Source organism: Nanorana parkeri, unplaced genomic scaffold (genome assembly GCF_000935625.1).
Source record: "Nanorana parkeri isolate BGI_ZX_2015 unplaced genomic scaffold, ASM93562v1 scaffold391, whole genome shotgun sequence".
NCBI classification, from domain to species: domain Eukaryota; kingdom Metazoa; phylum Chordata; class Amphibia; order Anura; family Dicroglossidae; genus Nanorana; species Nanorana parkeri.
The window spans coordinates 636744-664723 of record NW_017306659.1 but is presented as its reverse complement, the minus strand read 5'-3'; the positions used below and the strand labels follow the sequence as shown (position 1 = coordinate 664723).

The window sequence follows — 27980 nt, the reverse complement described above, 5'->3', positions numbered from 1 at the left end:
TAAATTTTTTTTAAAGTTTATAAAAAATAAAAGATTAAAAAGATTAGAAAAATTAAAATAAAAAAACATTTTCGGTATCGGTCTGACAATTTTTTATTTCGGTTTTGTTTCGGTTTTAAAAATTCCATTCCGGTGCACCTCTAGTTATAACTAGGGATGTCCTGATACTGATACTAGCATCGGTATCGGGACCGATACAGGGCATTTTCACAAGTACTTGTGAAAATGCCCGATACATCGCGCCAATGCTTGCGCTATGTTTTTTTTTTTGTATCTTCAGGCTGCCCAGAGGTCCCGCGCGTGTTGGGGTCCTCTGGGCAGCCTACCGGGCAGCTAAATTAGGACCCCACATGGAGCGCCGCCCACAAGACCAACAGTGACGCGCGCGCTGCTCTCCCGACGAGCGCCGAATAAGACAGCACTCGTGTGAGGCACATCCTGAAGCACCTCGTGAGGCACCAGGGATAGGGCAGCCATCATCGAGCAGTAAGTTAAGCGGGGCCTGTGCTGGGTTTAGAAGTGGGATCACTGTAAATCTATTGGCGGCAGTGTATTGGGAATGTGTACTGTATATGTGCTACATATACAGTACATTGCAGCAATAGGTTTACAATTCTCCCCTGCTAACATGAATAGGTTAAATGATCCATAGTACAACTACATATTATTACTATGGATCATGATTTAACCTATTCATGTTAGCAGGGGAGAATTGTAAACCTATTGCTGCAATGTACTGTATATGTAGCACATATACAGTACACATTCCCAATACACTGCCGGCAATAGATTTACAATGATCCCACTTCTAAATTCTATTGTTTTTTTTTAATGCCACCTGTCCCTTCAAGAAAAAGTATCGGTAATTGGTATGGGCAAGTACTTGTACTTGGTCTTCAAAAAGGAGGGGAAAAAAAACAGTAGTTTTGCTTGCATATGATTGGTGATGGAAGTCACCAGAACTTCACCTCATTTACTAAGCTAAGGGAAAATACCTTTGCAAAATTAACAGTATATTTTCCTTTAGCAAATTAAGCCCAATGCCTCCAAATTAAAATAAATCCCTTTTTAGACAGCGGTCACAGGAACATCCCAGATAGCAAGCACTTGAGCTGGAAGTTTGAAAATTACTTACTAAACTTTTGCTGGACTTGCCAAGCTTCACAATTTTGTTGCACAATTACAGCAAGTCTGTATTGCAAGTCTCCAGATCAACGTGCTTTGCAAAAGTGCTGTACACTTGCAGAGCTCTTGCTAAGACCTGCAGGACTCTTGCTGTAGACTTGCCAAGCAATTTTGCTACAAATTCAAAAAGTGTCAACTAGAACTTGTGCTGCAAGTGTTCTGCAAGCAAGTCTACAACTTGCCAGGAATGTGTGCAGCAAGTTGACAAGAATTACAGTTTAACCCTGCTACAAGTATGTGGCAAGTTATCCTTGCTATCTGGGATGTGCCCCCACTGACAACATTTCCACTCTACTCCTGTTCTGGTGACATCTTGAAATGTTGGATTTTCCATCACTTTTAATTCTGGAGAACAGGTTCTGGTCAACAGAACAAATGGAGAAAGTGAATCTCCCCAGCAAGTACAAAGACCGTCATAAAGACCTGACAGGGGTTTCAACACTTGCATGAAAAACTAAAACATGTTTATCCATTAGATATACTTTACCAGTAGCATGAGAATCATAAAGTTGTTTACCTAGGTGCTAAGAGGGGAAAGCATCGTTCTGTCATCATAGCTACAGGAAATTTAAACCATAAGACTCTCTAACTGGAACAGCAGGAGGGCAAACTGACATTGTTATTGACAGCAACCAAATTCCAACTGATAAAATGTTGGTATGGATTAAATATGTAAACAAAGTAACTGTTGTCCACGATCAAACACTGCTGTTTTTCAATTCCTTACTTAGAGATACTCAGCACACAGAATACAGACTGGCAGACCATTAAACCATTGAAGCTAAAGCATTATTCCTGTACATTGTATATCTGTGATATTACATGCATTTGTTAATTTTACACAAATATTTTTGATTTTGGCCTTAATAACATCATAATTGCTACCCTTAAACATGGCTGATTTTATGCTCAGTGTTGGAAGAAGGAAAACATTTAAAGCCATTACAATACTGTGCATCATCAGCTCAGTACATTGTATACTGCTTTCACGGACGTTCTAGACACATTTTCAGATTACAGAGCAAGACTTATCGCTACTCCAAGCAGTGCTTATCACCTCAGTTATGCTTTGAGAACGCTGTGAATGGTTTCAAAGGTCACAATGTAGTTAAGCACACAGTCTATGCCATGAAAACCAGGAACAATGTATTCAAATCCTTTGCCCATTCAACATATTTGCAGATCTGTTCAGGTTTCCAGCAGAAAAGCTAACTGGAAGTGAATTCATTAATTAGCTATTTGGATGTTCCTATCCTAGATGGCATATTGATAAAATACTACTGGAGCTTATATTTAAGCCATAGTAAACATTCATGATTCAACATTACATGATTAATAAAAATGTGATTTATATACATGTGACTGGAAGGCTTTTGAAATGAAGGCAGGACACAAGACTGAACTATGCTTAGGTGCAGAGTACAGTCTAGGTCCAATAATTATATAGATACCTTTCAGCTGTTATTGGCATACAGAAGTTATATATTGCAATGTCTATAAAGGATTTCAGTCAGCCAGGTCATGAAATAATAAGTAGCAGTAAATCAAGATCAACTGGACTTACAAAATGATAAAGCCTCTCAGATGAGTGATTAATCAGCAAGTTCTATTTATTTTGAATTACTACTACTGGTATACATTTCAGTAATGTTCATGGCATGTTCCCTTCCAGCATCCATAAGGTGACCAGCCATAAAACTATACTAAATGGTATTTTTAATTAAATATATCTACTTGACATAATGTTTCATCTCCAGGTATGGCCACTGCAATATTGGCAAGACAGCAGGCTACACAAGATACACAAACATTTTACAAGCCCAACAAAATTCGGAATCATGCAGAAAGGCATAGAATTATATTTGTAGGATCCGGCATTACATTACCATATTATTATAGAGTTATGTGAACATAATCAATGGCAAATATGAAAACAAAATTAAATGAAATTAAATGAAAATTAATTATTTAAATTATTTAAATTGCAGAGGGCACACGACTACAAATGACTTTGGAAATAATTTTTTACCAATTTCTCTGCCTCTTTGAAAAATAAATGGTCAGGTCTTCCTGCTGTGGAACAGGAGAGGATCATCTAAGTCACATGTGTCAAACTCAAGGCCCAGGGGCCGAATCCGGCCCACCAGGCCATTTCCTAGACTTCTACTTTCAGATCTAGGTATTAAGTTATTAATAAAACCAGTGATAATCGAATGCAGAGGCAATTATGATAAAGATTAGATACATTTATATAATCTTACAGGCCCTTTGAGGGCAACCATAATGTTGATGCGGCCCTCGATTAAATTGAGTTTGACACCCCTGATCTAAGTTGTGGAAAGTCAAGTCTAAAAATTACATGGTGAGGGCTGTTTTTATTCTGCCAGCATAGGTGTTCAGTGAAAATGTAAACAACAGAGGAGCATACTTGCACACATGTTCTTAGAACAGGATATCACATTCACCTCGTCCCCTGTCTTGCTCTGGTTCTTCTCTTTGGCACATGACTGCCAGCACTTCAGGTTTCATTTGGAGTGCCAGCGCCACAGCCAATCAGCGTGTTGCTTGATGCTGAGCAAAATGTTACTACACCCAAGCTGAGCACACAGCATCTCCAGGGCCTGCCGTGCTTCCAGTTCCTGTTACCCCTGTGCATTCCAGTGACCCCTGGACTCCAGCGCCTTTAGCGACCCCTGCGCTCTTGCACCTTTAGCGACCCCTGCGCTCTTGCACCTTTAGTGACCCCTGCGCTCCTGCCTCCAGGAGCCCATGCACTCCTGTGCCTCTAGTGACCCTTGCACTCCTATGCCTCTAGTGACCCTTGCACTCCTGTGCCTCTAGTGACCCTTGCACTCCTGTGCCCCCAGAGACCCTTGCACTGCTGTGCCCCCAGAGACCCTTGCACTGCTGTGCCCCCAGAGACCCTTGCACTCCTGTGCCCCCAGAGACCCTTGCACTCCTGTGCCTCCCAGTCACCCTTGCACTCCTGTGCCTCCCAGTCACCCTTGCACTTCTGTGCCTCCCAGTCACCCTTGCACTCCTGTGTCTCCAGTGATTCCTGCTGTCTGTGTTTTTAGTAACTCTTGTATCTCCAGTGACCGTAGCATCTTCAGTGACTCCTATGCTACTGCTATGCTCCTCACAGCACCCAGTGATACTGCAGCATCCGAGGTCACCATGTGATCCCAGAGTATCCTGTCTCATTCAGAGCATCCTGTGTCATCTTGTAACTCCATTGAGCCCCGAGTATCTCTGGGACACGTGTCTCCACGCAGCTTCAGGCATGCTCTTGTATTTCCTGGACTGTCTCTCTCCCTGTGGATATGGGCCCTTGTCCGTGACACAGAATATAATAATTTAAGTAATATTTTTGTAACAACCTTGGTCAGCATGCAGAAAATGTTACCAATAATCAGTATATTGCTACCCAGCCAGGGATGAAACCAAATAAATAGTTTACAAAATTATTTGGACTTTTGTTTTCAACAGTGCCTACAGCCTAAAATGAAGGAAGAACAAAATTCCTATAAAAGTGGTCTTCTGCAGTGTTGACTGAATCAAAACAATTGCCTATTTGCTAATTCTTGATTTTCTTAATTTGGCTGAATACGATCACCAGGCAATTTTGAGTTGTCAATTGTATGATTTCTTGAAGAGTAGACAAAATTGCATGCTGATTTGCAATAAATTCCCCTATCACTGATCTTTACTAATTTGACAATGCTGTCAGCGACATGAAAAAGGAAAAGAAGCTCAGTTCTTGTACATCTATTCATAGCCATTGAATGTGTAACATGCAATAAAATACTTCTATTATCCCTAAACTAACAATGATCCCGAATTCCCTCATTGCTACCTAAGGCAGGAGTCATGGTATTTATTAGAGCTCATATGCTTAGTCATAAAACACTGCAGCACAATATGAGGCATACCAATTATATTTTGATGTGATGACAACTAAGGAAAGGGATCTTTGCCATATACTGTAGATTTATCACGCATACTTTTCAAATTATCATACAGGTTTGTTTTTTTTCCTTCTTTCACGGATCCCATGAGACTTCACACTGGATAAAAATTACTACATTCCAGCAATCCTTGCATGTTTCAACATTACTGTCTATCCATTGTGGAATTTTTCTCTTATCACACACTGTATAGCTGGAGCATTGAGCAAGTACCCCTGTCAACAAAACATTGTTATGAGTTAATCACTTCCCCAGTGATTAAAGGAATTTAAGGAAATATTTGCTTTATTATCACAGAGAAAGGTATCAAATTATAGTTCAGGATACACCTATACAATTTTTCCTTGATGCCTTTATGTTATTCAAAGGCATGCAACAATGGCACATAAGAAAAGCCACAACAGTATTAAAGTACATCTATAACCCATTTTCTTTTTCAAATTTTTAGAGAAGGGTTAGAACCTCTGTTTTATTGTTTTTCTCTGCTGGGGTGAGTCATTCTCTCTTTTTGTCTTATTGACTACTGTCCCTGCATGTTAGAGTCACCCTATCTATTTGTCCCAGTGACCACTGTCACCAAAACTTTACCAGAAATGCAAAACGTTTATGGTTCTCCCCAGAATGGGAGGGGAGGAAACAATTTCCAATGAGGACACATGTTCTGTGGACAAAGACAGCATTTTTCCCGACTGTTGGCTCTCAAAGACAAAGTAAAGGGAAGTCTCCCCACTGGGAGCCCCCCAAAACAGCTTTGGCTAGGTACACTTTATTTATTCAGTTTCACTTTTTCGAATCAGGGCAAAGTTACACGTTCCCTTACTAGACAACCCTTCATCCACTAATACTAACCTTTTCCTAGCTCCCCGACCTACTGGAGTTCTGGCTCAAATCTATTTGTAAGCTTTGTATCAGTCTGGGTTGGAAGGTATACAGAATTACAGTGTATGTAAATCCAATCACTAAAATTTCATACTGCCCATTTCATGACTTCTTTAAAAAACCATTGCAGATGGCTTTAATACTGTACTTTCATTTATATGTGAAGTTATACTGCAAATACAATGCATAATGCATCCTTACTAGCTCTTGTATTTAATTAACTAGGAAGTCTAGGGTCAATGGACATGCAGCTTTTGTTAATAGAGAGCTAGAGGGCACAAGACTACTGGGGAGGACATTCATCTTTATTAACAGATCCTAGGTTCATAATCTAACACATTATTTGTAGCAGTTGTCATACTCAATGGTAAGACATGAAAGTAATTGAAGGATATAAGGCTGGAAACAGCCCAATGAAATAAATTATTGTTTTACATTGCAGAGTATGATGCAGAACTAAACACCAGTAAATCACAGCTTGTAAGCTTGTGCAGTTTAACAGACATTTTAGTACACAAGATAATTCTTTAAAGAAAGTTTAACACTTGCAATAATGGACACACATCTATAGGAATGTTGGATGTATAGCTAGTTTTTTGCATAAAATTATAAATATTTCCTGCTACCTGTAGGCAAAGTGCACTGGGATTTTTCTGAAAACACGCAATATTGCTCCCCATTACTCATAGATTCTGAATACAGTCTGTATTTCTTTTCCCTGCACTTTACACTTCAAATGTAAACAACTACAGCTTTTTTGGAGGGGAGTTATTGTTTTTTATAAAGCCATTCAAATGTGACCAGCCATTCCTCTGCTCCTTCTGCTTCCTCTAGTCTAAACCTTAAATAGGGCAGGAAATTACTAAAATTAAAAACTAAAACCTTTTTGCACCACACAGGTTTGGTATAAGGAAAAAAAGGCTTCCTGCCATTTCTCCAGTAAAAAGTGTGTGCGTAATAAAGGAGTGCATACAGTTTTACTCACCCAGTTCAGGATTTCCTCAGGAAATTCATTTTGTTCCCTTAGATGTACATTGCTAGATGCAGGAAACGCAGCCCTAAGTTAGCAAAACATTCACAGAAAACAAACCTGAAGCTGCAATAACCCAAAATATAAATACATCTTTGAAGGTATAGTGTCTGCAATTTTTCATGTTCACTGACAATTTATTCTCAATATTAACTGCTTAGCACAACATCTCGGTGATGAGTAATATATTCTGGAAACGTTGAAGCCCAGATTTCCAATCACAGCCCTTTACTGCATGCAGTTTGCATGTTCTTTTCGAAATTAAGAGATCATCCTCGAGATTTCATAATCAAAAGATGAAAGCTGTTGTAGTTTTAGCTGAAAGTCTGCATTTAGACCTGAGCGTTTTGTCACATAGTTACATAGTTAGTTAGGTTGAAAAAAAGTCAATCGCGTTCAACCTATAGAGATATGGAGAAAAAAAAAAGAAGAAGAAGAAACTGAATGCGTGATGTGCATTTTTTGCATGATTTTGTGCCTAACAACCATCTCCTCTTCGTAGTAATTAGCTTTTCCATTTTCCATAAACAAAAATGCTCAGTCTGAAAATGGCCAAAAAGGCCACTTTAAAATCACATGAAAACGTCCACATAAAGTGTGTGTGTGTGTGGGCAGGGGGACTTAAGTTCCACATTGTGACTGAGAATGGGTAGAAATGTTAGCTTAACAACCTCTTCCTACTTTTGCAGCTTTCCAATCTGTACACGTATGAAGCTGATAGGGATGTCAGCATACAGGGTCCTTCCAGGGCAGAGACTGTTATGAATTGTGTATGCAGTCAGCAACTGTCTGCAGAGTATGTTGGTTTTCTATAGATGAATAAAATATAGATGATAAACCTCTCTTGCTGCTAATTACAGGAAATCTATTCATAGCAGTTTGCACAGTATAAATGGCTAGGGTTTTTTGTTCTGTGTCTCATTTCAATGACAATGTCTTGTACTGTTCTGTATAACCTTTATCACTCACCTCTCAAATAAGAACTGTTGTTTAACGTTCATCTCTGAACTGCATTATGTAGAATAGCCTTGAAGTGAACAAAGAGCCTTGTGCATGGCAAGTTCAAGCGCCATTAGCCATCCCATAACAAAAAACAAGGCAAGGCAACGAGTTGCACCAGGCCACAGTCAAATGAAAACAAAAAGGGTTACAGACTGATATATCTGAGGTCACCCTTTCTGGAAAGCAGCTTTATCGAAAGTAACACCAGCTAGAGTTATTAATCATTTAGTCCTAATCCAATACTGACAACACTGTATCATTTACATCAGTCCCTAGCCTGAACGCTGTTTACAATTTAACATCCTCAATAGGTATGAGCAAATCAATTTGCACGAGTCAGAACTAGGCAGGGTTGATCAGAAAACAGTAATTCACTTCACTGGTGAGCTAGATTCATTAAAAGTGATTTGGTAACAAGACCCACTTACTAGCTCACTACTGACTCTGCATAGTGTGCAGCTCTTGACCTAAACATGGGGCGATTCTCTCCCTCCCCTTTGGTTGACCACCACTTATCCATTGGTAGACTTGCTTTTAAGGCCACAGGGGATTCTGGGGAGACAGTTTCCACCCTAACACTTGGTTTCTCGGATTGTGGCACCACCACAGCCAGTTAATATTTTCTAAATACATTTCCAGGAATATTTCCTATGGCTTCAACTATTGTTATGGTTAATAAGGCTTCCATCATATAATCTACAACATTCTAAGTCAGCAAGAGGTGCACCTTTCACTGTTGAAAAGACGAAGCAGGAAACATATGCTTGAACCTCAGAGCAAAACTCGCAGCTGTCGGAATGCTGATCCCATTATTTAAAGTTATTCAGATATTCAACAAAAATACTGTATGTGTTTTAGGGCTCATTCACATACCCAAGCAGAGACCTGCTCCTGGGAGGTAATTGTGTTCAGCCACCTGTACCTCCCTATGGGAGGATGTGGCTGCACACCGACCCGAACCTGCACATCTGTTGACATGTTTTCAGGTACTAGGAGCTGGAGGTTGAAGTATTTGCACAGCTTATAGGATGAACAGAACACAGGAAAAACCTCAGTGCCCCCTCTTACCTCTTAAGAAGCTTACAGTGTAGCAAGCAATTTCAGTATAGGAGAGGAGGGAAGATGGACCAACTGCAGTCTTATTACAAGTGATCTCGGCGACATCGCCAAGGTCAGTTGTAAACAAATTAGCATCTTTCCCACTCTACATTTAGCCTTGCGTGCCCAAAGCAGGGCTAGATGTATAAAAACAACTCCCCACCCGACGCCCGGGACTGCATATTCCACACCCCTGCCTCCCCGAGGCCCGGCCTCGGTGGCCTTGTGGCAAATCCGGCCCTGGCTATGAAAACAGCTAAATGCACAGATGAAACAAATAGCTTGCAAAAAAATTTGTATTGCTGTTTATCCAGTTCTAAGATTTACACAGCTTTATCACACAGCACAGCCCAGTCTAACAGAGCAGAATACCTGCTCCAGTTAAGTAACACTTTTAAGTCTTCTCCTAACCTCAGATTCTGACTGGACAGTAAAAGGAGAAGCATCAGATTGCTCAATGATCATGCATTTGTCACTCTGCTCTCTCCTCCTATCAGCATGGTCCTTGTTAGCACATGAACACTGCAGCACCACTTGTTTGCGGTTTCTCCAGTGCCCAGCCTGAGTTCTGCAGCACAGTGAACTGCAAGGCATGGTATCAACTTCAGGTACACTGTTTGCATATTACATATATTTAAAGTGACATTAAAGGCATTAAAAATCCCCCCCCCCCCTCCAATGCTGGTATATGCACTTACCTTAAATGATGCCTCTTGATCTGATCATTCTTCTTTCCTGAAGTTTTCATCAGTCCCTCCAGTGCTGGTGCCGGTCTCTGATCCAGCGCTGACTGCTGTGTCTTCAGTGTCCCACGGAGTCTGTGCTGGTGCACGCTGCTGGGCTGCGTGCATTGACTTACCTTGCATCTCTTTGACTTACCGGCCGATGATCTCAACTGCGCATGCGCCTGCCCCAAGATCCTTTGCGACCGCCCGAGAACCTTCAGATCTTCGGCAGAGACACCAGTAAGTTTAAACCCTTTTGAAATGTTTTGGGGTTTTTAAAAATGTTTTTGCATGTATCTACTGCTAGCAAAAACCCTTGAGGGTTTAATAAACCTTTAATTGCATTTTATTGAATACCAAGCTGCATTAATTTGTGCCCTGCATATTTGCTTGGAGTGTGCCTTTAAATGGGGAAAGGTTTTGAATTAAATTCACTGTTCAGCAGAATGACAACAGATGTAGCTGAAGAAGAGCTTCTTACATAGAGCAATTTGTGGGCATTCTCTGTTTATATTATGCAAGAAGCATATTCACAAAGTTGCAGCTAGATGTGGCTGAACCCTATTAAGATACTTCTTACACATTAATTAAACCACAATGAACTTCCTTAAAAGAGAACTATGGGGTAAGTCTTTTTCCCCTAGTTCTCTTTGGGGTCATGGGAGGAGATATACTATCCTCCTCCCATGACCCAAAGCTCAGTGAGCGCTGCAGCTGGGACCCGACAATACAGTCGAGATCCACCCAGCTGCGTGAGTGACAGCTGGCTCTGCCTATCTAGAGGCAGAGCCAGCTGTGCCCGACCCCTCCCCCGTTTTCTCCTCCACTCAGTACTGGAGGACCAGAGAGGGGATGGGGCAATCCCTGCGGGGAACGGTGACTGACAGTCACCGCTCACTGCAGGGAGACGATCAGCATGTGAGCAGATCGTTGCACGTTTCTGCTCAATTCCAGATCAATAGAGCCGACCTGTGGCAGCTTGGGGCAGGAGGGGGTGTGGCAGTGTTATTCATGTCAGTGGCGCTGCAGGCATGCCCCTCGCCCGTGCCAGGGTGTGGGTTGGGGGGGTGCCCTCCGTTCCAGTGCAGTCGGAAGTGCACTCAAATACTATGTAACCATTTTGGACGATTTCCTGAGAGACCGTACTCCTAAGAATGAGATGAAAATAGGTTGGACTTGATGGACTTTTGTCTTTATTCAACCTCAAATACTATGTAGCTTATTTGTCACAGGTTGCTCTAACTATGAGGATGAGTGGAAATCACTCACCTCATAGTTCTCCTTTAAGTGTTTATTATGGTTTCGCGGAGTGCAAAAACTAACAATAATATTACAAACTTTAGATTAACTTTATAAAACACTAAAAAACGCTCGCATTTTACTTGACAGTGAAAGAAAGAACTGGCGTTCACAAAAATGTTCCTAAGTAGATGAAAAGGTATCTACTTCCAGGGACAATCTTGTTCTGAAGGTTTGTCCCTAGAAATGATTATGTGAAGTATCTATGGTTTGCACTCCTGCATAACTATATCATCAAACCCCTCTTTTTCAGCATTGCAAATTTAACCCTTTTGCTGGCAAGCCCTCCGCTGGCCACACTATTTTTGCAATTTTTCCCCTTTTTTCCCCAACTGCAGCTGTTAGCGTTTGTAAAAGACCCCCCCAAACCATATCATTTTCTGAAAGCACCGGCCGGGTAGAGTAGAAATATGGTGCTACTAATTTTGTAGGTCCAGCGATAATTGCGCAAATGTTTATCAAATCAATATTAAACCTATAAAAATACACAATTAAACTGATAAAAGCACACTCAAATCAGTATAAGTGCACACAAAAAATATTTTTCTGGCTAAATCTAAAACATAAAACTGTCATGTACAGAGCCGCTGTCATCCTTATCGTTCGGCTATCCTGAAGTGACAGCGCTCCCTCCTCCGCTCCCCCCAGTTATTTTACAGTGGACTGTCAGGGGGACCGTTCTGATATAAGTTCATGGTCACTAAAGTGATCACATGATTTTGGGCGAGAGGCTGCAGATAGGGCCACCCACAAAGTTTGACCAGTTTATCAAGAAGTGTATAGCCAGCTTAAAGTGACATTAAACCCTCCGATTTTTTAACATAAAACAATACTGTAATGTGTGCCTTACTGTAATCCATGGTTGTTTCCCTTCTCTTTGCTGCTCTTCCTTTTAAATCCGTATCTGTTCTCATGCTCTGCAGAACTTCTGTTTTGCAGCAGACTGCCTTGTCTCTGAAATGGATACATGGTGTCTGTGTGTACGTTTGCAACCTGAGCCAGCACTACAGGAAGAGGCACTGAGCTGCAAAGGGAAGTTCCCCCCAAGCATGAGAAGACATGAGGATTTAAAAGGAAGAGCAGCAAAGAGAAGGGAAACTACCATGGATTACAGTAAGGCACACATTACAGTATTGGTTTATGTTAAAACATCTGAGGGTTTAATGTCACTTTAACTCACTAAGATGGAAAGGAAAGGTTAGGATAACAGCTAAAAATTAGGAAGCAAAATAAGCACCCATGATTCCATCCAGATAGCTTTCTTTTAAAGTACACCTGTCCAAAAACCTGGGCAATCTAAACTGACTGTATGATGAAAAAAAGCATAAAGGCATGTAATTTCCAGGATGTCTCAGCAGTGGATCCAGACATACAGTATAAGCAATTAAGTTACATGAAAACTGACTATTCCCGTGAATGCCCGACCCCATGTCTAGTTTTTACTTGTTTGACTAGTTTAGGCAGAGAATCATATTACTTAATTGAGAGACGACTGATAACGTTTGCCTGTGAAATACAAGAAATTAGGGAAAAGCAAAAACAGTTTGTCACCTGCAACAGTAATAACTCAAAATCCGACCCGCCAAAAATGTCCCTTTTATTGTTATATAACAGTAGATCCCTTTAAAATGCTTCCAGCGGATAATAAATTAACATTTAAGTATTAAAGCGACTTCAACAGACTGCAGATACTTTGAAAGAATAAGGTTTGTTTCCTCACTGTCTGAAACTCTTGTAGTTAACAGGTTTCGCTGTGCAGTAGTGTGAACCACTAGCCACAGTCATGCAACTAATAATTCAAAAGCAATTCTAGGCAGGAAATAAGATTTGAAGGTCATCTGCTAAAATAATCCATGAAAAAGTGCAGCTGTGCTAAAGTCAGAACGACCGCTCATCTTAAAGACTTGAAAGCGGCTGCTGCAATCAGCTACTGAATGCAACAACAGCAGCCTGTCATAAGGGCAATCGATATCACCAGCCTCTTGACTAACACCCATCAGTCTCACCATCATCATCATTATGAAAAACAAAAGCATTAATGCAACTTGTCCTATTGCTTTGCCCATTGAGAGCTGTTGTTTGGACCTATTATTAAGTGTATTTCGGGCTATTTTAAATATATGGGGCCATCTCCAACCTTAAAAAGAGCATACATATATTTGACATGTCTATGACATCTGCCATTTTGCCACTAATAGCTTAAAGGTTATCACTAGTTGCCACTGAATAATATTGTCATTTTCTTTTCTTACAGGACCTGTGGTAGCCAATGCACCCCTCCGATTTTCACCCAAGTTGTATTCATGGTTAATTGACAGCCCCCATTAACATCACTCTGTATATTATGTTACCAATGGAAAGGACAAATTCCCTTATGAAAAGCCCCCTTAATTGGTAGCCAGTGTAAATGCACATGTTGGGTTGGTGGTTAGTGTACATGCCACTGCTACATCAACGTATAGAAGTGCCCCCTTGATGGTCAGTGGAAAAATGCCATCTTGCATTGATGATCAGTGGAGAAATGCCCCCTTACATTAGTGATAAGTGGAGAAGCGCTTCTGTTACATTGGTGAACAGTGGAGATGCACCCCATTGCATTCATGACCATAGGAGAAGTGGCGTATCATACTGGAGGCCAGAAGATAAGTGCCCCATTGCCTATAATTTAGGGGCAATTTATGCTTAAGTTAGAACATTTTTAATGGGTTAACAAGGCTTTTTTCCACAACTGTATCTGTTTTTAGGATAAGAAGTCCTTTCTCTCTCAGCAGATATGCAATTTTGTATGCTGTCTTTCTGTAAGTATTAATTTTTTTAAACTGTCTTTTCAAACAATATTCCCATTTTTATCTTTATTTTGCTGCCATCATTCATTACATTTAAATTGGCTTGACTCTAATAAGAACTTATCATTACAATGCATTGACTGTTCACTGTCGGGAATTTTAGGAGGCATCTACACTTTTTTTCATCTTCTTTCAAAGAGTGTATCTGTATTTTCTGTCTCTGAAACCAATGGTAGAATAATTGCTACAGTGGAGGCTAATTGAATAGACACAGCCTTCTGTAAGCCAGATGTGGCTATTAGCAGCTTATGATGGACTACTGCTTTTAAGACCTTTTATACCTACTATTTTACGATACAAGCATCTGCTGTAAGCGTGGCCAACTCATCAAAGCCTTGGGCAGCCCTAACATAAGCTGTTGTAGACACAGAATTCTTGGAATAGTACGAAGATTCCACAATTAAGGGCATAAGTTCATATAGAAATTCACAAGACCCCCTAGAAGAAATTTCAGCAATTCAATAGCCAGTCTTCTTAATCCTTTCAGCATGACTAAGTGCTAGTTTTACGTTGGAAAGTCAATATTTCCTCTAAGGAAAAAGTTTAAAGTTAACTACAGAGCTTGCTTACTGAGGAAAAAGCCAAAACATTGTCACTTTTTTTATTCAGCTCATTTTGTCTATTTATAAATGGTTATTGGATTTTATTATTTTATTGTTTTTTCTTACCTTGTTATGATCACAAGGGAAACAAATTTCCGAACAGATTTCACTAGTTTAGAAGCAGGTCACATTATCTTTTCACCTTGTTCAATTCCAAAAATGTTTACTTTTTAAAAACACCCTTGACTAGGTATAACCCATTAATTTCAGGTTCTGTGCTCCCTTTAACACCAGCCTGTTATAAAAGTTCTGAAGGACTAGTGTTTCCATGGCAGGGGAGCAAGCGACACCCTGGTACGATGATACCTGCCTGTGTGCCCTTTAACACATCAATACGATGCAAATGAAGAAGCAATCCTAAAAACATGGATTCTCTCTTTGCAACACAATGCTAGTTGCATTGTTATCATGCTTAAAATCACATCAGCATGCAGCTCTGCATGCTGGCAGAAAAATCACCTTACATTCATTAGTTAAACAAACATATTTTTCTTTCAGTTACAATTTCTATTTTCCACTTCCTGGTCCTCTTAGGCATTAGTGATGTAATGTGCCCAAGTGTTGCATCCTGTGAAGGTTACATCAGCACGCATTGCTGGGAAATCTCATCTGTAATCTCATGAGATCTCAGGGAAAGGCAATTTCCTCCCCTGAGATGATGTGCATGGTCACATGTCCTAGTAAGATGTGCCATTGTTCCAGAAAGTAAAGGGAGAGGGATTAATATGCCCTTAGTAAACATGGCCATTGTCAGAAGACCGGGGAAGAAAAGAGAACTAAGGTATGCAAAGAATAAAAAGTCTGCAATTATCTAGACGTTTGTAGATTGTCATTACTGAACATTTCTAAATTGTCATTACTGAACATTTCTAAAAGGTGCCTTGGTTGCTATTTTGAAGATATGGGTAAAGTTCCTCTTTAAAGTGTGTTTCCAGTTTTTTATATCTGTGAGGGATATTTTCACCATGACAGCAGGACAAGAAATTACAGCAGCAAATATCACCAGGAGAGGAAGATATAGACAGTAACCTGACCTTCCTCATTTTACAACAACAAATGTTTTCTTTCAAGCTGTGTATCCACTCGAGAGATTTTTTTTTTTTTTGTTCTGACAGAAAGTGAGAGGAAATCTCCCCTAAGGCCTTGTTCACACCAAATGCAGAGCAGATCTGCATGAGTTTCTGCACACGCAGTGCAGTGGGTTGTGCCGCGTTTTTGATGCATGCTGGGCCGTTTTTGGTAAAAAAACTATGTATATTATTTTTTTAGTTTAAAATGGGCTTTCAGTGCGTTCCAGGGGTTTGCATGTCTTTTTGATGCGTTTGCATGCGTTCCAGAGCAGGTAAAATAGGGCTTGCTGCAGTTTTTTTACCTGCTCTGGAACTGAACGCTGCAATGTGAACTGGAGCTAAAAATACCATTGGAATACATTGGACGCAGTTTTGTTCCGGTCTGTAACTGCTCTGCTCCTGGAAAGAGCTTGGTGTGAACAAGGCCTCAAGCTTTAGGCTAGGTTCACACCTGCACTACACCGCACGACACCTGGGACGCGTGGTCCTGTACAATGCAGGCAGCGATTGCCGCGTTGCCCCATTGATTTCAATGGGGTGACATCCGCGCAGCAATCACAAAAAAAAGGTACATGTACCTTTTTTTTGTGATACACGACGCGCGGCTGTTTTAGCATGTTTCAGAAGCACAGGCGGAATCACGGCGGAAAACCGCCCGGCACTATTGGGGTGCCATTCAAAATTAATGGCACCCACAGCACGATCGGTTCACACCTTGGAGACTCCTGACCGCGCGACAATTGTGAGGTGTTGCCTAGGTGTGAACCCAGCCTCAAGTGCGGATTATTAATTATTAAGTACCTTCTTTTTGCGATACACGACGCGCAGCAATCGTGTCCGCAAGCACGGGCGGAATCACGGTGGGAAACCACACAATCCGCCCAGCATGACTGGGGTGCCCATCGAAAATAATGGCACCCACAGCGCGATCGGTTCACACCTTGGCGACTCCTGACAGGTGAGGTGTCGCCTAGGTGTGAACCTAGCCTTAAGTGCGGATTACACACATTTTTAAACATGTTTTTGCAAGTGTTGTATGCACGTTTCTGCGCATATATCAGGTTGAGCTTTTTGTGAGCAGATTATTACATATTGATGTCAATTGGAAATGTGCAGAAAAAGGCATGCGGAAACATGCAGAATAATTGTGTTTTTTATATTGTGTTTTTTATTTTAAGAACAAATAATCTACTGTACACAGGGGTAATGCACTCACTGCCTTTACAACAATCAAAACAGCAGTAGTTTACAGGTTAAATGCTCAGACAAGTTTAGTACCAGTTTGAATTATTTATGCTCACTGTCCACCTTGTGTCTGGAATTAAAAGTAGAGTACTTGAAAGCACATATATCAAAATAGAATGTAAAATCATGGTTATTTAGTATAAAGGTAATACAGTATAAAGGTACTGAAAAAGATCTGGGAAATGATCATTTTATCATTGATTGATTGATTGATTGATTGAAGGTGACATTTTTATATTTACACTATGATCCCGGATCTCACCTTTGATGTTTATATTTGACTGAGCGTTGTACATATTTTTTAGGCATCTGGAACACCATTTATTATCTGAATGAGGAAAATTCACATCACATTCATCAAAATCACACTTACTCCAGAATTTGGGAGTTATTTATCTCCATGTTACCTGAGCACCTAATTCATTAAGCTGAAAGTCAGATTCATAAAGCTGTTCAAACACTTTTCTTATTAAGAACCGGGAGACTGAAACGACCAATATAGAGACGGTGTTATCACACAACCCCAACTTACTGGTTTAACCCCTTCGTGACTGACGACGTACAGTGTACGTCGCCAGCATCGGGGCTGTTTAAACAGACTCCCGGCGACTTTTGCCGCCGGGACTCTGTTTAAACTTGTATAGCCGATTGTCGGCTTTACAACAGAACCGATTCTGGCGACTTACCTGTCGCCAGATCGCTTCGGTGCCCCGAAGAAGGGGCCGCCCCCCCCCCGCCGGACACCGCCGCCGTGCTTCCCGGGCTCCGTTGCCCCTCCTACGGGCCCGGGACCGGCGTTCTTGGTGTTCGCAGGGAGCTGGGGAGGAGCTCAACGAACTTCCATTCATCGATCCCCTCCCCGTTCTATGGGACCGGGAGCGATGCAGATTGCATCACTTCCGGTCCCTGGGCTGTCAGTTCTGGGCTCCTGCAGCCCAGCTATAAGCTATTGATGTGCGATCTGCACTTCAATAGCTTATTTCCAGTCTTTTGGACCCCCTTACAGAGTACCTGTCACCACCATCTGCTATCACATGGGGGGCTTGCAAGCCCCCCCATGTGATAGCAGTCAAAGTAAAGTAAAAAAACAAGTAAAAAAACAAAAAACTATTTTTAAAATTAAAATCAAATCAAATAAATCTAATAATAATAATAAAAAAAATGTAAAAGGCCCCCGCGAGCACGCGCATTGCCACGTAAACATACGCCGGGTGCGCCTACGTATGAAAACGACAAACGCGCTACACATGTTGGGTATCGCCGCGCACGCCGGAGTGAGAGCAATCATTCTAGGGCCAGTATTTTGGGGTATCACTAAATTGATGACCTGTGGGGGCTTTTAAAGCGTCTTCTGTGGACTTTTTTGGGTACTGCAGTTTTTCGCCGTTTCACGGACGCATGCAATTTGTAAACTGGGCATGTTGGGTATCGTTTTACTCGTTGTAACCTCATCTTTTATATTTCATTTAAAAAATGGGTATTTTGTTGTGTTTTGGGGCATTTAATTAAAATGATCACTAAGTATCACTAAATTTTGGGGTTTAATAAGGTATTGCGCAACATAAAAATTTGCAACTACCACCATTATATTGTATAGGGTCTTGGCATTCAGAAAATATATAATGTGTGGGGGTTTAAAGTAATTTTCAGGCCTAAAATGGGGAATATAACATGGGTGCAAAAAATGAAAAAAAGGCATCAGTCCTGAAGGGGTTAATATAGAAATAACAATGTGAATGTTGAACATTTGAAATATACAGATGTCCAGGTTGGCTTTTTTCAATGCTTTATGTATATTAATTTGTTTCTAACACATATTGTGAAAACACGTGTTTATTGATATTCTGAATTTTAGCAAATCATTCTTATTATTAGAATATATTATTTCTCCTGGCAATAGACACCATTTACCAATTATGTAATAGGACTATTTTATTAGTAGATATTTTCATTTTATTGTTGACTAGTTACACCAGTTCTGTCAAACGGTGACTGTACTGTGTATGTGAATCTGGGGCTATGTACACCACTTGCCATTTATTTATTTTATTACAGGAATTTATACAGCGTCAATGATTTATGCAGCGCATTACATACTACACATTCACATCAGTCCCTGCCTTCAAGGAGCTTACAATCTAAGGTCCCTACTGCACATACATACAAGGTCCAATTTAGACAGGAGCCAATTAAACTTCCAGCATGTCTTTGTAGTGTGGGAGGAAACCCACTCAAGCACAGGGAGAACATGCAAACTCCTTGCAGATAGTGTCCTGACCAGGATTCGGACCAGAGATCCCCAGTGCTGTCATATATGGCATAAACGGTTCTTGTTAAAACTTTGTACTAGTCATTGTGAATTCCCCTACACAGGGCTTTTATTCAGGTATGTATTTATACAGCCTATTTATGTGCTATAAAATATTTGTAATAGAATATTATGACATTATTAAGATCATACAATTCTGAAAAACCATGCTCAGACAGATATACTCTGGAAAACACTACAGAACCGGTCCCTGATCTCTTTACAGATTGTAAACACCAAACTGGACTGGAGTGTAAGCAGATGCGGAGATGAAGTAACTCCTGTGCTGTCACCAGGGCATGGTCAATCAAGCGGTCAAACACTTGGAACCCGGAAGAGGAGGAAGGGGAGGATCACTTCTGCAGGTAAGTCTGCCATAATGTGCTAATATGCTGTTTGTACTAGCACATTATGACTAACAGTTCCTGGGGCCCCTTTTTTATTTTTTTCATGAGTGGCTTACTTACAATGTAATACAAATAAAAAGAAAAATAAGTTAGAGAACCATGTAATTGTGACAATTAAAAAGCTTTGCCATAATTAAGAGTGGAGGTACAGACAAAACTACATTAGAAATTTGAGAAGTTGAAAATACAACAAATTAATCAATTTATCACATTAGCAAGTCTCTTGCAAAACTCAAATTGTAATAAACCAAAAAACTTAAAATTGTATATTTTCATATCCAGTATCATTTCCTTATTTTCGACCTTATGATTAGCAATTTGATTATTCTAGGCTGCAGCCCAGATAGCAAGCAATTGAGCTGCACCATTGAAAATGACTTGCTAAAGTATTGCAGACTTGCCAAGCTTCACAATTTTGTTGCACAATTACAGCAAGTCTGCATTGCAAGTCTGCAGATCAACGTGCTTTGCCAAAGTGCTGTACACTTGCAGAGCTCTTGCTAAGACCTGCTGGACTCTTGCTGTAGACTTGCCAAGCAAATTTGCAACAAATTCAAAAAGTGTCAACTAGAACTTGTGCTGCAAGTGTTTTGCAAGTCTACAACCTGCCAGGAATGTGTGCAGCAAGTTAATAAAAATTACAAATTTAACCCTGCCACAAGTTTGTGGCAAGTTATCCTTGCTATCTGGGAGCTAACGATTATTTTCAAAATCGATTAGTTAGCTGATTATTAAGTTTGATTAATCGAATAAAAAAAATGGCTCCAGTGATGGACTACTAGTTTGTATTGAGATTGTAATCCATCACAGGAGCAAGCTTGGAGCAGTGGAAGTCAAAAAAAAAAGTGTGGTGTGCAATATAGTGAAATGGAAAGTGTAAAATTATACAGCAATGAATGCAGAATGGCACCAGCTATAGAGGACTACAAATCCCAGCAATGATACATTATACAGCACAATACAGAATACCACCAGCTATAGAGAAATACAACAAACCCCAGCAATAGTACATTATAGCTGGCGGTATTCTGCATTGCGCTGTATAATGTATTATTGCCGGGATTTGTTGTATTCCTCTATAGCTGGAGGTATTCTGTGTGCATTGGGCCGCTGTATAATATATTATTGCTGGCTGGGATTTGTTGTATTCCTCTAAAGCTGATGGTATTCTGCGTGCATTGCGCCGCTGTATAATGCATTATTGCTGGCTGGGATTTGTTGTATTCCTCTATAGCTGGTGGTATTCTGCGTGCATTGTGCCGTTGTATGATGTATTATTGCTGGCTGGGATTTGTTGTATTCCTCTATAGCTGGTGGTATTCTGCGTATATTGTGCCGTTGTATGATGTATTATTGCTGGCTGGGAATTGTTGTATTCCTCTATAGCTGGTGGTATTCTGCGTGCATTGCGCCGTTGTATAATGTATTATTGCTGGGATTTGTTGTATTCCTCTATAGCTGGTGGTATTCTGCGTGCATTGGGCCGCTGTATAATGTATTATTGCTGGCTGGGATTTGTTGTATTCCTCTATAGCTGGTGGTATTCTGCGTGCATTGCGCCGTTGTATAATGTATTATTGGTGGGATTTGTTGTATTCCTCTATAGCTGGTGGTATTCTGCGTGCATTGGGCCGCTGTATAATGTATTATTGCTGGGATTTGTCGTATTCCTCTATAGCTGGGGGTATATTCTGCATTGCTCTGTATAATCATTATGCAGCGCAATGCAGAATATACCCCCAGCTATAGAGGAATACGACAAATCCCAGCAATACATTATACATGCTATGTATAATGTATTGCTGGGATTTGTCGTATTCCTCTATAGCTGGGGGTATATTCTGCATTGCTCTGTATAATCATTATGCAGCGCAATGCAGAATATACCCCCAGCTATAGAGGAATACGACAAATCCCAGCAATAATACATTATACAGCAGCCCAATGCACGCAGAATACCACCAGCTATAAAGGAATACAACAAATCCCAGCAAATGCAGTATACTATAATGTATTATTGCCGGGATTTGTTGTATTCCTCTATAGCTGGTGGTTTATTCTGCATTGCGCTGCATAATGATTATACAGAGCAATGCAGAATATACCACCTACTATAGAGGAATACAACATATCCTGGCAATACATTATACATGCTATGTATAATGTATTGCTGGGATTTGTATTCCTCTATAGCCGATGGTACACATACAGTGCAATGTACCATCAGCTATAGAGAATGCAACAGTTCCCACTATCCCAGCAATACATTAAAAACACAAAATCACCATGTCACCTGTGACAGCCAGTTAGGATGGAAAGTGGTAAATAAACACTCAACGCTCAGCTGATCGTTGAATGTTTGTAAATAATTGAGGACATAGTATGTTTACTGTGTCCCCAATTATGAATGAATAGGAAGTGCCTTTGACTTAATTATCAATTTTACTGTAGTCAGGTATTCCAATCAAGTCAATTACTCTGATCAGTTGACCTTTTCTACCATATGGCCAAAAAACAACTTTATGGGTTCCAAAAACAACACTTTTAGGGTTCCTGTTCTTTATGATAGAATTCTGATGATTTCCATCAGAATTCATTAAAATAGAAGGTGTTACAAAAGAATTTGGACCCCCATCCTGCATCCAGTCAGGCAAACATAACCATTGCTATTCTCCCTTCAAGTGTCCATCATACAAAGATTAGTGCAAAAGCAGACTGTAAAATGCTCAAACTGGTTAAACACAATTCTAAGACAACAGCTAAGCATCAAGTGTGGGCCTCTTGAACTTGACAGTATCTGTATCTGTCCTAAGTCTACATACATAAATCACTTCAAAAGAGGTTTTCATTGCTCATGAAGGGTAGCACAGAGTATACCATGACATGTTCCACAGCATCACTGAAACAATCTTCTGTGGAAATATTTTTTTAATAGTATTATTTTTGTGTTTTGTATTGTTGTAAGCCTTCCCAATATGCGCACTGCTATAAAGGCTGGTCATAGATTCATGCATGTACCATCTTTTCTAGTTTGACTATTTTTGGTTTGGGGGACAGCGTGCATTTTTGGTTGCTGGGCCTCCAGTGCGTCCCTGCACCTTATTAGGAGGAGTTGGCTACCTCCAGGTACACCTGCATGTCATTTATCGACTTCATTAATATGCTCACACTTGGAGACTCGGATACATAGAGTTAGGGCCACACTTTGCAGAGGTGCCTTGGCGCGGCAGTGTGGCTTCTACATATTTTTGGCCAAAAGTTTGTGCAACTAAAACCTCTGATTTTAACGCATACTGTTGACAGGGCAATTTGTTTGGTTGCAGGCTGGCTGGCAGGTTGAGGCTGGGGAATTTTTGTGTTTTGTATTGTTGTAAGTATCCTGCATCCAGTCAGGCAAACATAACCATTGCTATTCTCCCTTCAAGTGTCCATCATACAAAGATTAGTGCAAAAGCAGACTGTAAAATGCTCAAACTGGTTAAACACAATTCTAAGACAACAGCTAAGCATCAAGTGTGGGCCTCTTGAACTTGACAGTATCTGTATCTGTCCTAAGTCTACATACATAAATCACTTCAAAAGAGGTTTTCATTGCTCATGAAGGGTAGCACAGAGTATACCATGACATGTTCCACAGCATCACTGAAACAATCTTCTGTGGAAATATTTTTTTAATAGTATTATTTTTGTGTTTTGTATTGTTGTAAGCCTTCCCAATATGCGCACTGCTATAAAGGCTGGTCATAGATTCATGCATGTACCATCTTTTCTAGTTTGACTATTTTTGGTTTGGGGGACAGCGTGCATTTTTGGTTGCTGGGCCTCCAGTGCGTCCCTGCACCTTATTAGGAGGAGTTGGCTACCTCCAGGTACACCTGCATGTCATTTATCGACTTCATTAATATGCTCACACTTGGAGACTCGGATACATAGAGTTAGGGCCACACTTTGCAGAGGTGCCTTGGCGCGGCAGTGTGGCTTCTACATATTTTTGGCCAAAAGTTTGTGCAACTAAAACCTCTGATTTTAACGCATACTGTTGACAGGGCAATTTGTTTGGTTGCAGGCTGGCTGGCAGGTTGAGGCTGGGGAATTTTTGTGTTTTGTATTGTTGTAAGCCTTCCCAATGTGCGCCCTGCTATAAAGGCTGGTTATAAATACATGCATGTACAATCTTTTCTAGGTCCACCTAATGCACCTTCTTGTGACTGGGTGGCAATGATGCTGCACTGCTTCTGAATTCAGAGCAGCCTCGACATTTTTATGAAGGCTGTGCTTGTTTGCACTACAGTGGGATAGGAAAATGTTGCAGGAGGTATGGCTATTAACATTGTCATAGTTTTTCAGTCAGCACCTGGACACACCTAACCTAGTCCAGCCCACTGCTTTCTATATTGTCAGCACTGCCTCTATTGCTGACATATTCCCACAGTAAGCTGCACTATCTGGAAGGGGGAGCAAATGAGACACAAAAGGATGATGCGGCTCAGTTGGGGGATGTAAAGGAAGTTTTTTGATTTACTTTATGAGGCTTATTCATCACAAGGTAGCTGAATTTGGCACTTGTTTAGACTACCATACCTTTAGTTGTACTTTGAGACATTTACCATGCCCATCTCCAGTGCCTGTTTATCACTTTGAGAGGACAATACTAGAGACTTTAGTTGGACTTTAAACATTTAAGTAAATATACACAGTGTTATGTTTGGACAAAATGAAGCACGGCATACCAACACCAAACACCTCACCCCCAACCCTTGTGCATGGCAGAAAAAGTATAACATCCTGCCTCAGGATCTGAATGGCTTGCAAATATTGAGGGGCAATTAAACTTTGGGTTTGTAGGCTATTTTACAGCAGAATGTCAAAGCATTACTCTGTGATCTAAAGCTAAATGAAGATTGGTTACATAACAGGACAATGATCCAAAACAAGGTAGAAAACAATATCAAAGTTGCAAAAAAACAAATTCTGCCTTAAATAATGACCAAGCCAGATTTCTGACCTCAGTGCCATTTACATGCTGCCACATGGACTGTAGGAGGCAATTCACATAAGACTAAACAAACATACACATGAACTGAAATTGATCTTTGTTTAAAAGAATGGGAACAAATACATCCTAACTGCTTTACAGCTTTGATTTTAAACATTTGGATATGGTTATGATAAACAAAGGATTCAAGAGTTAATAAAAAGGTTCACATACTTTTTCATACATGAACTTGATTGTTTAAACGGTTTGTTCAATAAAGCTATAACAATATAAAATATCTAGTGTTGTATTAACTAGAAGTCTGTTACTGTGGCTTAGAAGATCGAATCACATTTTAAGGCTATTTGTTTCGAAATTCCTAAGAGCTCGCAAACTTTTTCTCACAGCTGTATATACAGTATATCTCACACACACACAAACCAAACTACAGGTACATACAGATACAGCAAGTGCTCATACCCGGGGCAGGAGACAGGTAGCCATAAAAATTACAGCTGGTGCCAACAATTTGACATTTTCTCTAGTTGTCAATTGAGCTGACTCCCACATCCTCCTGCATTCCATATTAATGTGTCCACTCCTGACATACCTTGTAACATTTCCATAATATTTTCAAAACTATTTTGATAGTTCTTTTAAGAAATGCTACAAGCATACTGGTTTAATAAAAATATAAACAGCATAATAAAAATATCCTGATCATCATAATAAACAAAACACTTCTTGCAGCTGACTGACTGTCCACTTCCTGCCAATAAAACAGCAGTTAATTCCTTGAGGGCCTGTTCACATGATTTTCAGGTCCAGATCAGGTGCGGATCTGCAGATACTATGCTATGTGTTTTGCCACGTTTTTGATGCGTTCCAGTAAAAAAAAAAAAAAATAATTTTTTTTCTTTTTGCTGGAGTGGGGGCTGTCAGTATGTTAGCTGCAATGCAGTGCGTTTTTGACGCGTTTTGCGTTTCTGGACCGTACAAAATGTGACATGCAGTATTTTTCTGTCGTAACCTGAACGGACTGCGCACGTGAGAACTGTAGCCCATAAAACACATAGGGATACATTGGGATGCATTTTTAGTGCAGGAGTGTACGGATCGGGTCAGCACACAAAACGGACGTCGTGTGAACAGGCCCTAAAACAAACTTCCGATCTTCAGCAATAATTTGTAAATACCAAATGTATTGTTTTGTAGCTCTGTACTTCACAATTGACTTCACTGGAACATATCACAACAAATTTGATACTTCTGAACCATAGACAAGTTATTATCACGGCTTTTTTACATTTGCAGCTCTAGAATTGTTTAAAGTGTATGTAAAGCCATTTTTATTAGTTGCAGCCTTTCTCAACCAGGGCTCCGTGGAACACTAGGGTTCCTCCAGAGGTTGCAGGGGGTTCCTAGAGCAATGAGCAATATCTGCCCATCAGATAAGTAATCACTGATGCTTATGCTCTCTGTAACTATCTGTAAAGGAGGTTTTCTTCCCACCGACCACCAATGTAAGGAGCATTTCTCTTACTGACCACCAATGTAAGGAGCATTCTTCTTACTGACCACCAATGTAAGGAGCATTTCTCTTACTGACCACCAATGTAAGGAGCATTCTTCTTACTGACCACCAATGTAAGGAGCATTTCTCTTACTGACCACCAATGTAAGGAGCATTCTTCTTACTGACCACCAATGTAAGGAGCATTTCTCTTACTGACCACCAATGTAAGGAGCATTCTTCTTACTGACCACCAATGTAAGGAGCATTTCTCTTACTGACCACCAATGTAAGGAGCATTCTTCTTACTGACCACCAATGTAAGGAGCATTTCTCTTACTGACCACCAATGTAAGGAGCATTCTTCTTACTGACCATCAATGTAAGGACCATTCTTCTTACTGACCATCAATGTAAGGACCATTCTTCTTACTGACCATCAATGTAAGGACCATTCTCCCCATTTACTATTGATATAAGGAGCATTGCTCTTACTGGCCACCAATGTAAGAAGCATTCTTCTTACTGACCAATGTAAGGACCATTCTTCCCAATGACTATTGATGTAAGGAGCATTGCTCTTACTGGCCACCAATGTAAGGAGCATCCTTCCAATGAACATTCATGTAAGAAGCATTCTTCTTACATGAACATTCATGTAAGAAGCATTCTTCTTACTGACCACCAATGTAAGAAGCATTTTTCTCACTGACCACCATTGTATGGTGGTCCTTCTCTCACTGACCACCAATATATGAGGGCTTTTTTTCCACTGTTAATTGCATTTTTCCACTGACCACCGTTGTAAAAAGCATTGTTTTTACTCACCACCAATGTAAGGAACATTATTCCCACTGACCACCAATGTATGGAACAATACATTTTTTTATCACTGTGTGCATTTATATTTTGACCAATATTAGTTTATTTAGAGTAATATGTATGTCATACAGAGTAGATGACAAAAATGGTGCGTATGCCACCTTCCTGTTCTTTTATATATAACTAGGGGTTCCCTGAGACCTGAATGTTAGTGTTCTCTATGATGAAAAGTTTAAAGAAGGCTGATGGGAAATCCAACTTTTATGAGTTGTCACAGGAAAAGGTGGTGAAGGGTAAACCTGTTCTGGTGACAACTGTTGAAGAGGAGCTAACCCTAACTTTGGAAAGATCTTCCCTCCTGTTGTGTCTCTGGGTAGCAAAGGGAAACCTAGCATGGGTCTTCAACGTTCTTGGTTTTATCGCAATAAAAACAAAGTGGCTTTATATCACTAAATTGACACTAAAGCTTGTTCACATCGTGCCCGTTAAGCTGTGTATTTGTGCACACCACCGCACATGTATGGCTTGAGCAGGGCATATAGTGAAGCTGAAATGTAGGCAATACTGATTCCTCTTATAGAAAATTAAATAGAACCATAAAAACAGATGCAAAGTATTTCAAAGTAAACAGTAATTAGAGAAAATTAAAAAAACACAGCCATCCATACCATCATACATGTCCTCCTTCTGAAGGGCACCAGGTAAACAAAGTGCATGCAATGTAGCCAGCTGTTCCAGGATTCTCACATGCAATCTGATGAGTGTTTCCTATGTCTCCAATGCTAATTAGCCCTATTAGACAAATTGCCTTCATCTTGGGGGTCCGGAGGACTGGCAGCTGCCTCGTCAGCCTCCATTGTGCTCGCTCCCAGGTTGGACGTGTCAGTGCTGTGTGTTCCTCACCAGGGACATTGGTCATCCAGCAGCTCGGAGTGCCCCAGGAGAGGCTGTGCGAAGTGCAGGCACGGCGTGTGTGCCTTGTCCCTCTTCAGCATAGTAAGCCCCT

General features: G+C 40.5%; 1 protein-coding gene across 1 annotated transcript in view; it reads right to left on the bottom strand.

The window, feature by feature from the left end:
• Nucleotides 1-27704, bottom strand: part of SASH1 (SAM and SH3 domain containing 1) — a 187411-nt gene extending 159707 nt beyond the window's left edge. The window contains exon 1 of the mRNA XM_018559386.1: nt 27643-27704. Within this exon, the coding sequence (XP_018414888.1) occupies nt 27643-27690 (48 nt within the window). The 5' untranslated portion in view covers nt 27691-27704. The remainder of the gene's footprint in view (nt 1-27642) is intronic.
• Between the last annotated feature and the right edge of the window lie 276 nt (nt 27705-27980).